General features: G+C 35.7%; 2 protein-coding genes across 3 annotated transcripts; one reads left to right on the forward strand and one right to left on the reverse strand.

Annotated features, from left to right (window-relative positions):
- The first annotated feature begins 6,397 nt into the window (after positions 1-6,397).
- On the forward strand, positions 6,398-6,844 carry LOC140888702 (probable calcium-binding protein CML18). Its single transcript, XM_073296400.1, has one exon. The coding sequence runs from the start codon at positions 6,398-6,400 to the stop codon at positions 6,842-6,844; it is 447 nt and encodes a 148-aa protein (XP_073152501.1).
- An 875-nt stretch (positions 6,845-7,719) lies between these two features.
- On the reverse strand, positions 7,720-10,362 carry LOC140890827 (GDP-L-galactose phosphorylase 1-like). Of its 2 annotated transcripts, none has more exons than XM_073298935.1 (5): positions 9,779-10,362; positions 8,992-9,422; positions 8,721-8,906; positions 8,363-8,623; positions 7,720-8,195 (listed from the first exon to the last, which is right to left on the reverse strand). In XM_073298935.1, the coding sequence occupies exons 1-5, from the start codon at positions 9,900-9,902 to the stop codon at positions 7,869-7,871; spliced, it is 1,329 nt and encodes a 442-aa protein (XP_073155036.1). In that variant the 5' UTR covers positions 9,903-10,362; the 3' UTR covers positions 7,720-7,868. The 2 variants fall into 2 exon arrangements, with proteins under 2 accessions (XP_073155036.1, XP_073155038.1); XM_073298937.1 differs by having other exon boundaries at positions 8,992-9,297; positions 9,779-9,906.
- Positions 10,363-11,028: the final 666 nt, after the last annotated feature.

An 11,028-nucleotide genomic window follows, 5' to 3' on the forward strand; every position in this document is an offset into this window, starting at 1 on the left:
ATATATATATATATATATATATATATATATATTTATAGGTCCATTTTTACCCAAGATAAGTCATTTTAATGACTTTTATTAAGCTTTAAAAATCCCATTAATTATAATTTCGGGATTTAAGGTTAAATATCAAATTTATATTGTATTTAAGAGTTTTAAAATTCTATATGTTTAGAGTATATATTTATCTTAATTATCTATTTATTTATTAAACCCAGATTATCTTTTTTAAAAAAAAAGATTTACCCTATCTCACGCTTAAACTCTCTAAACCGCCTCTCTCATCCTTCTTCCCCATCTCTCATGTTCTATGTCAGAGAACACAACACACACAATTTTTCTTGACGTTTTTCGGCAAGGAATTTTCAAGCCGTTCGTTCCGGCGAGCCCGATACGCGTCAATTTCTTCGTTTTGTCCAAATCTTCAACAAGGCACGTCTCGAATCCATTTTTGAACACCATTTAAATCATATTACACAGTTCTTTTTAAACATGAATGATCAGATTATGTATGCGTTTGTGGTTTTGAATGAAATTCTTCACATGATCATGCATGGTTCACATTTTTAGGTGCATAACCCATGTTTCTTCATATATTCTGATCTAAGGCTGTCCACATTGGTTGAGGGCTGAGTTAGGGTCCTTAGGGTCGTGATTGTATGGTGGTTCATGTGGCTTAATCGCTGGTTTAGGCTGGGTGCACTATAGAAGACAGATTTGGCGCAGGTTGAGCAGTTTCAGAAAAATGGCTCGTTCTTGGTCCATAGGGTGAGTTAGGGTCTGGTTCTGGTGGGGTTAGAACCTCCAGACCTTGGGGAAGGTATTCCAGGTGGTGTTCCGGCAGGTGATGGCCGGATATGGGCGGCCAAACGGCCTGAAGTGTTGAGTCGCGTTCTGCGCGTACAGCAGCAGAGAGGTTCTGTTGTTTTGGTTCGTTCTCCTTCTACAGAGCTCGGTTTTAAGTCAAATTTGTTGCGTTAGAACCGCCTGGATGTTAGCTAAGTATGGGCAGTGGTTTCACGGCCAAAGGTGGCCTGCGCAGGCAGCACGATCAGTTTTTCTGAAGCCACTCAGGGCTGCCGTGAGTTGGGCTTTGGGAGAGGAAGGCTAGGGTTATGTCTTGTGTTTTGGCGGGCCGGGCTTGGTTTTCGGGTCCGGGTCGGGTCTAAAATATAATGGGTTAAGTTAGTTTGATCCGGGTTTGGGTTATATTAGTTGGACTCGGGTATTTTTATTTTAAATTAAATAAGAGATTAAGTTAATAATAAATGAGTTTGGACTCGAGTTAATTAATTAATTAGACTAGTTTAATTTTAATTATGGGATTAATTAATTAATAAAGTGAGCCCACTAACTTGTCATGGGCCGTGTGATCCATGAGAATTATTGGGCCAAGATGTGTCGGGTTTAGTAATTTAATGGTCTAATTTATAGGTTAATGAACTAGTTAATAATTTATTTGATTAATTCTAAGTAATTTAATGGATTTAATTAAGGTTTTAGTGAGCTTATTAGTTTTACATGGATCTAGGGGTCCATGAGAATTAATGGGTCAGGTAATGTTGGGCTAATTACTTATTGTGTCAGTCCAGGAATTTATGAGTTTAAGTTAAGTGGTCAGCAGCTCAAACAAGTCCTTGGAAAATTAAAAGGTCCGTAAATATATATTTAATTCATGCATGCATTTTTATTAGATATATAAGTATGATTTTTAAGAAAATAAATTAAATATATATTTATGGACAAATTTTCATGAAAATAAAGAAATAATGAGAATTTTTATGTTCATGCATCATTAAGAATTTTTATGATAAGTTTAATTGCATGTTAAGAAAAATATATTTTTATGGAAGTTGAAGTGAAGGTGGAAAGTGATGTGGTTGGAGGCCGGGATACCTGGGCCCGGTGACCTTCCTAATGATGTTTATGTATGATGAGCTTATGGATCCAACTGAGAGGGCTGGTGAAGTGGCAGCACAGGGGTGGAAATCCCACCGCCACGTACGTTGGTTTATAGATTGATCAATCGCTTAGTATGATGCCACCGACATGGATACGACCTGTTGAGAACTAAGAAATCATGATAAGTTATTTTATGAGATTTATTAAGTATGATGATACATGTTTAGAATTATGATAAATCAGTATAATTATTTTATTTCATGTTTATATGTATATAATTTTAAGATCATGCACGTATATTTATATTCACGTATTTTATATGATGTGTGCTTGTGTGTGGTTTCATTTTGTTATGTAAGGATAGAACGTGCTGAGCCTCTAGGCTCACTAGATTTAAATGGTGCAGGTGAGCAAAATGTCAATAAGGATAATGTGTTCCCGACTGGCGGCGAGGGCGTATGAGTTTCCAGGCGGCTAGAACCCGTGACCATAGCTCTATCACGATATTTATGTTGAGATATAAAATATGTATTTCTGCACATGTTTTATTATTATGAATTTTTATATATGCATGGATTTTACGTTTAAGTATTTATTTTCTAAGTTTTTCCGACTGGCGGCGAGGGCGTATGAGTTTCTAGGCGGATAAACCCGTGACCATAGCTCTATCACGATATTTATGTTGAGATATAAAATATGTATTTCCGCACATGTTTTATTATTATGGATTTTTAGAATATGCATGCGTTTAAGTATTTATTTTCTAAGTTTTCATGGATTTTTGTGAAAGAGATATTATTTAGGAATTTTATTATGGAAATTTTTATAAATGATTATTTAGTAATTAATGTTAGGTATTTAGTTGCATGCTTGTACTTTTATTATTATTTATGTTTATCGTGTAGATGCATATTAAATTAAGAAAAGTTATTTTTAAGTATGATGTATATATATATATATATGTATTGCAGATATATTTTTATATTCATTATTTTATAATTAGAGATAGAGATAAAAAAAAAAATCAGTAGTACTTTTAGGATGTTTCAATAGCAACATGCAACATCATTTACAAGCATCTTATATGGATGTTTTCTTGCAGAAGAAAATCGTTCACTTTATCCAACCTTTGCCAAGCTAGAGTAATCGGTCCCAAAGTTGGGAAGCTCGTCATTTTCGAACCTGTTTCCGTCGCCTTCCTAGAGTCTTTCTCAGTCATATGTCCTAAAGCTCTCGTCATTTTCAAACCTTTGGCCGAGACACTCTTCGAAACATTAAAAAAATTCATTTTCTTTTGAGGAGATCATTAAGAACGAGTTCCCCTTCTCCCCCTTCTTCTCAGTGTCAACCCTCCAAAAAATAAATCCAAGAATTTTATATTTACATATAAGACACACCAATATATACATACGTTAAAAAAAAAATTACCAACGTATTATCAATAATTTGAATACATTCTAGAATATATTCTAAGAATGAAAATTGTTTCTTTGGAATGTTATCGGAAGCCATAACAAAATGGACCATACCACATCAACAGGCATCGACATTTTAAAGAATCTTATGAACTTTTTCTTGCAGAATAAAATCGTTCACTTTCTCGAACCTTTGCCAAGACAGAGTCATTGATCCCGAAGCTGGGATGCTCGTCATTGTCAAAGTCCCTTCCGCGGCCGGCCCAAAGTATTTCTCAGCCATATGTCCAAAATCTTTCATAACTTTCAAAACCCTTGGCCGAAAAATCTTCAAAACCCTAAAAAAATTTCATTTTCTTTTAAGGAGTGTTAGAATGAGCTTCTCCCTCTTCATGGAAAAGGATCCCTACTGTGGGGAATCCCAAAAGAGTGCGACCGTCCACTCTGAAATTATAAAAAATTTAGTACTATATACATAATATATATTTTAAATATATATTTAATTGTGCGACCACCCCTTTGAGCATCAACTTCATAACTTTATTTTTGACATGCGAAATAACAATCAATTCTCTAAGGTTGCGGGGATTATCAAACTTGCTAAAATAATGTTCCAATCGAATAAAGATCGAATATATCATTTAGTATATTTACTTTAAATTAAGTTAACATTTTTATTACTTATTGCAACTGATACCGTAGAGATCGAGTGTTTTCAACAATAAAAATAATAAAAATATCACCTCGGAATCGGTTGGGAGCTATGATGTTTTAGATGATGATTTGATATCGTATATTAAGCGTGATGTGTTTGATACAGTTGATATTAAAACTATTATTCAACATTTTCAAATTATAAGATTTCGAAGTGTGTTATTGTAAAAATATATGAAGTTAATATATGAATTTTTATTATACATTTTGTGTTGTAATAATTTTTTTTTAATTTATTGAAATCGTCTCTCCTGGTTGAAAACCTTGGGTGCGCCACTGAGCTCCCCCTTCTCACCCCTTCTTCTCACCGTCACCCTTCTGAAAATAAATCCAAAAATTTTATATTTAAATATAAAGCACATCAACACAGACATACGTTAAGAAAATTTCTTACCAACGTATTATCAATCCTTTGAATGTATTCTAGAATAGATTCTAAGAATAAGAATTTTTTTTCGGGATTTTATGGATAACCATAACAAAAAGGGTCACACTACTACAACATGCACTTGTATTTACAAGTATCTTATGGACGTTATCTTGTAAAAGAAAATCGTTCATTTTCTCGAATATTTGCCAAGCCAGAGTCATCGGTCCACAATCTGGGTTGCTCGTCATTATTGACGCCGCTTCCGTCGTCCTTCCGGAGTCTTTCCAGGCCATATGTCCCAAAGATCTTGTCATTTTCAAACCTTTAGTCGAAACACTTTTGATTCTGGCTTGTCAAATGTTCGAGAAAGTTAACAATTTTCTTATGCAAAAGAAAAACAACCTCCAAATACGTTTGTAAGTTTGGGTCTTAATCATATGTCGAGAAGTGCGAACAACATAGCTCACAATCTTGCCTCCTTCACTTCTTCGCGTTCACGTCCAGCTACTTGGACCTTCTCTGGTTTTCCTGTTTGGCTTAGTATTATTGTTTTTAAAGACATTGGTGTGTAATATGCATTTTTCTTAAAAAAAAAAAAAAAAAAAAGTGTCAGTGCCTGTTGCTGAATGTGCAATTGCACATTAAATTTTGATTTGATGTTCCACAAATTTTCGTGTGATATTCCACAAAATCATGCTAATAAATTTTTTGGCCCACAAAATCAAGCTGCTGAATCAAGAAATATTTGAACCTCAGTAATGAAACTAAGAATCATATAGACCAACGTAGTACATTAAATCTGAATTTGAAATATATCTTAATCGAAAAAATTTCTATGTACTAATAATTTCACGAAATAAAAAAAATATGTGTAGTAGTTCTTTCAGCCCACAAAATCAAGTTGATCCAAATCGAGAATTCGAGTTGATCATGATTCAATTATTTGAATCGCTGTAATGAAACTAAAGAATCATATGAACCAGCGTAATACAATATTATAACTCGATTTGAAATGTATCTTAATCGAATAAATTTTTATGTAGTAATAATTCCACTTTTGTTTTATTTTATTCGAAAGTGCTATTCTTGATGTGTTTTGTATCAAATGTTCACGGAAATATATTGTATTTTAAGTAAAAAAAATATTAAGAAGCCCAAATAAAAAAAAAAATTAAAATATTCACACACAAAAAAAAAAGAACCAGAATATATATGGGTTATCATAGACTCGCTAGATACGAATCTAAAAACTATGTCGACAAGTAACATATCAACTATGCCACTTGGCCTAAAGGCACACGGTCATCACTCATTTCTATTTTTCGTAAGCAAAAGGATTTAAGAGTCGATCGAGATTAATAAGATATTTATATATTTTTTTTTTTTTTTTTTTTTGTAATGTTGTGCCAAGTAACGGAAAAATTGCATATATCACCCTTGTGAAATCCCGTGTTAGTTAATAATCTTCTGTGAAAATTTTTTAAGCTAATAACCTCCTGTAATTCTAGATTTGTAGCATACACACCCTTTTTAGCTAAAAAATGACGAAAATACCTATACATAAAATAAATGATAAATTAAATAGTTCATAAAAGTCAAGGATATTTTCGTCATTTTTTAGCCAGAAGGGGTGCGTATGCTACAAATCTAGAATCACAGGGGGTTATTAGCTTAAAAATTTTTCACAGAGGGTTATTAGCTAACACGGAATTTCACAAGGGTGATATATGCAATTTATCCGCCAAGCAACGTATATGTAAAAATAATATAATGGGACAGCTGTCAGGTGTGTTAGGCTTATTAATTAATTATTATATGTTTGTGCTCCATTTAACTGAAAAAAACTATTAATTAATATTATTAAATTAAAAAAGAATCAAACCTCTTCATTCCACGCGTATTCGAGCCACGTTACCCCCTCTGCCCCTTGCCCTATAAATACCCAAAATGCCCAATACAAAACTACAATTCTAAAAAAAAGAAGAAGAAGAAAACAATGGAGAAAGCCATTCCACTTACCCAACAACAACTACAGAAAATTTTCAACAAATACGACACCAACGGCGACGGCAAAATCTCCCTAAGCGAACTCAGCGCCATTCTGAAGAGCCTGGGCTCCTCCACGGCTCCGGAGGAGGAGGCGGCGCGTGCGATGTCCGAGCTAGACTTGGACCGGGATGGATTCATCGACTTGGATGAGTTCAAAGCTTTTCACAGCCGCGGAGGAGGGGACCACATCAAGGAACTCAAAGAGGCGTTCGAATTGTACGACAAGGATAAGAATGGGAAGATCTCGGCGAGTGAGCTGCACGCTGTGCTCCGCTGCCTCGGAGACAAGTGCTCGCTCAAGGATTGCCGGAGGATGATCGGCTCCGTCGATGTTGACGGCGATGGATGCGTTAACTTCGACGAATTCATATCCATGATGGGAAGATCTTCGTGATTTCATTTGATCTGCTTGACTTACTTAGATTGTTCATGAGCTTCGTGTTTTAATTCTCTTTTCATGCTTGTAAATAAATGGTGCGCAGTTCATTATATAATATAGTTTGCGGATATATAATAATTCAGTTTCAACTTAATTTCGAAATAAATGCATATTAATCGATTTGTTTGTATCAAGCTGCCATAGATAACTTGAAAACTAACACAAATATATACCAGGCTAAAAAATAGGATAATTAATTGCCTAATTACGTACGATTTTTATGTGGTATAAATATACATAGTGTTGTGGGGTTGCACTATTCAACACCGGGGATAGGTACGTGGAATAGCTAAAATGGGATTGGCTAAAAGTAACCGCCTAATCAATTAATAGTTCTTATGACTTATTAGGCCAAATGTCCATGAAGATGCAGAAATATTGGGTGCAATCTTGAGTGGCATTTGGCCATTTGACAAGATCATCCAATATTAATAATGGGTTGTCAAATTGTAATTCATACACCTTTTGACTACGTATCTAATCTTCATCAAGAAACATTTATTTAATATTTTAAAGTTGTGAGACTTTATATCAGCATATATATTACGAATCCATCCAAGTTGGCATCCTCCAACGGGGCTTGAATTCAAGCTACCCAGAATGTATATTCCAACAATCCACAATTGTTTTTAATCAGTGATTCTCTCTTTAACCTCATATGGCCCTAAGGCTAACCTAGCTAGAGATCAAGTTCAGGCAATCTCAACTATCCAAATTATTTCAGACTCGATGTAGTGTGGATATCCGAAACTTGCCATCACAAACAAGACAAAGACGCAAGCAAATTTGACTAATTTCTCGGGTCTGTCAACGGACAATACAAATCAGCATCACAAAGAAGAAAATATTTACGAAAAAGGGTTTGTTTCCAAGTTCATACAATCTTTGACAAGCCACTCGAACCACAGATCAAACATGGGAGCACAAGAACACGAATAACAACTACCATTCAGCAAGCCAAGCAGGGAATTTAAGAGATTCAATGCAGGACAAGGCAATCTTGAGGAAGATGTGAGGTAACTTTTGGTGAAGTAGACTCAAAGTTACTCTCCTGTTGTATCCAGGCAGGTTCTTCTCGGGACAGCAGACTGGTTACCCCAATAATATGCTCCTTCACCTCAAGAAATTGATCGTCGGGTAGAGAAACCTCATTGAGTAGCTTCCATGTGTATTCTTCAGATGCTTCAACAAAATCCTTTCGCCGCTTCAGCACAATATGCCCACTCATTTCCCAAACTGCAGGGTTAACTTGTGATTCTAAAAGTTCGTGGCTCACTTCTCCACGTGCTTGTTTCAGGGCGTAACACTGGGTATTCATAGAAGTGTAGAATATCAATTCTCACACTTGTGTTTTTAGCACATAATTATGGTAGCCTGAACTTCTTTAAGAGTTGTATCTTTATCATATATAAGTTTGAGAAATATCTTTCAAATCAACAAGAAAACTGCAAATGACTTTTTGAGAAAAATCACCTGAGGTAGCAGAAAAACCCTGTGGCCAAAATCTGAAATCAGTATATTGAAAGGAATGTTGTTGTTCTGCAGGTAAAAACAACAATTTGCAATGGCGTCAGATATCGCACTCAATTTACATCCAGCTTCAAAAACAAAACCTCGCACGGGATAATCCAGTAGCTCAGAAACCATCACTCCAACTTCATCCGATCCCTCGCCGTTCATTATCATGCGAGTCGGTGCCCTTTCTAATGGGAAAGGTACTGATAAGTAATATGCCTACAAACAATAGATATTGAAATGATCATTAAGTGGATAAAATGTAAGAGCTAAATTACACGTGATCCCCGACAAAAAGAGAATGCTGCTCAATGACCTGAAAGTGAAGGTGATTGATCGTGGCAAATGCACCCAAACTGTTATAACCCACTCTAAAATAGGGGTCTGATGCTTCTCTAGCTAAGCAAAGCGCAAGCAGGAAGCTGTTTGGTTCAATTTTCTGCGGCATGCAATCAAGAACATGGGGTATCAGAAGCACATGCCCGTACTCTATCGGGCTCACCTGGAAAACAGGTGCACAAATTATTTAAATCAAAACATGTGACATCGATGCAGATGAATTTCAAGAATGTCGTAAAACAACTCACATTTATCGTAACCACTGTGGGTGAAGATTCCACGCTAGATGCCGAGGCATTGGCACAGTAGTAAGATTTGTTTCCAGTGCCTGGCTCAAACCTAAAGAGCACTTCCTCTTGCCCCACTTTAGTGAAATTAAATTTACTCTCATCAAAGGGTTGGATGACCTTGTCAATACGAAATTCTGTAGGTCGTTTCTTAAGATGGCGCCCCTCATTCAGCTGCGCAATAAAACCATACTTCCCTGGAATGACCTTTGTCTCACAGGATGTTACATCGTACCTAAAAAGTCCTCTACCCATGCGATCCTCCCACTGTCCTAACAACAAATTGTTTAAAAAGGACATCTGAGAAAGTCCACCATCACAAAATTCACATTTATCTTCATCGACTATGGCATGCTCAGCATTCTTGAACTTGTATAGGGGTAAATTGGAAACTGGAAAAGGAGGGGAAAAAAAGTGAACAAGGAATCCAAACATAACTCAAAATCATGAAAAGGTTTCCTCACAGTTTGCTACTTCCTCGTAAGCAAGAAATCAATCCAGATGCTAAAGATTGTCCTAACTCCTAATAACACATTTTACTTTGATTTGTTAACAATGACCCTCGCAAACTTTCAGCGAAGCACATCAGCAGATCACCATAAAACCGTAGAAATATACGCAGTTCAAAAGTTCCTTTCGTGATTTTCTTTCGCTGGGCTCCCAACACAATTAATTTAGCTCGATAAAAACTATAGAAATTATCATCAAATATTGTCATAACACAGCGATATCTAATCCAAGAAAATACCCGGCAAGCAGCAGTTTCCGACGCAATTGCGGCCGCAGCCCAGAGTCACGCTTTTGTTGTCCTCCAATGGAGCATTCTCTTGATAGTTTGAAACCAAAGTTGGCACCCTCTTTATAGTCAACATTGTAAAGCTATATTTATCCCGAAAGCGAACTAAAAAAAACAACAGTAAACGAAGATTCACAGCTTTATAATTAGTTTAAACCGGCGTCGACAAAAAGAACGCAGCCGCCGCCGGCGAGGAAGAGAAGATCAGAGGGACAGCCGCCTTCCGAGGGCAGAGCACCCCGGCCTCCGTGAGGAGATGGGTTCCTGTGCTTGTCGTCCACTGCACAATTGAAAGCCACCGCTTCCTGATATCGTTCGACCGATGAAGCTTCAAAGTGACAACCGATGAAGCCAAGTAGAGCCGTGATTGAACTCTTTTTTGCCCCGAAATTCTATCAAACTACAGGAAAATGGGGAAAAATTACAGGAAGAAATGGGGGTTTGTCCCAACTGTAGGATTGAATATTGAATGGAGGATATGGGAGCCGATCGGTGCTCCGCTGGTTTCTCTCCTCATCGCTCTTTCAAGGAAAATTGAAAGCATTTGCATTTGTAAAAAGATTCCTTGTTGGATTTGGGCTGGAACTCAGCTCAATCCATCAAAATGTTGGATCGCTCTCTATAATAATTTTAACATAAGGTTATTTTGAGCTGAATTGAGCGGTTTTTCGGCCCAGCCCATTTAATTCTTTTCGACTATTATAATTCTGTATTGTTAATTAGTTGCATAAACTAAACTTCAGGCCCATGCAAATCAGTGGATCACAGTCCAAAATGTTTTAACTTCGCTAACTTGTATCAGGTAACGACAAGGTTCTGAAATTTTTTTTAAGTATTTCCTAATAGATAAATATTTTTGTACATAATTTAACTCATGATTTAAAAAACTTGCGAAGCACGTGCAAAAATATTCTCTATCCGTCTTAATTATATTGTCCAAATATATAATCATATATTATATTTAGTAATATTTTTTACACTTCTTTACTAATATATCCCTATTATCTAAACCTTGAAAATTGTGCAATTATTTTTTAATACATTAAATAAGGATAAAATAGGAATTTTACATAAAATTTGTTTTCTCAATAAATTTTTCTTAATCTGTGTGAAAAACAAAATAGGACTGTGTAATCAAACGGAGTAAATATCTTATAGAATTCTACTTAATTAAAATTAAAGAAAAGTTATTTTTATATAAC

The sequence above is a fragment of the Henckelia pumila genome, chromosome 3 (assembly GCF_033568475.1).
Source record: "Henckelia pumila isolate YLH828 chromosome 3, ASM3356847v2, whole genome shotgun sequence".
In the NCBI taxonomy this organism is placed as follows: Eukaryota; Viridiplantae; Streptophyta; class Magnoliopsida; order Lamiales; family Gesneriaceae; genus Henckelia; species Henckelia pumila.

Bases quoted from the DNA above. Each gene is read 5' to 3' on its own strand.
- LOC140888702 (XM_073296400.1), top strand. From the start codon at position 6,398: ATGGAGAAAGCCATTCCACTTACCCAACAACAACTACAGAAAATTTTC.
- LOC140890827 (XM_073298935.1), bottom strand. From the start codon at position 9,902: ATGTTGACTATAAAGAGGGTGCCAACTTTGGTTTCAAACTATCAAGAG. The intron at 9,423-9,778 runs GTATTTTCTTGG...CTCCTTTTCCAG, and splicing joins CGGAAACTGCTGCTTGCCGG to TTTCCAATTTACCCCTATAC. The intron at 8,196-8,362 runs GTGATTTTTCTC...ATGAATACCCAG, and splicing joins GGGTTTTTCTGCTACCTCAG to TGTTACGCCCTGAAACAAGC.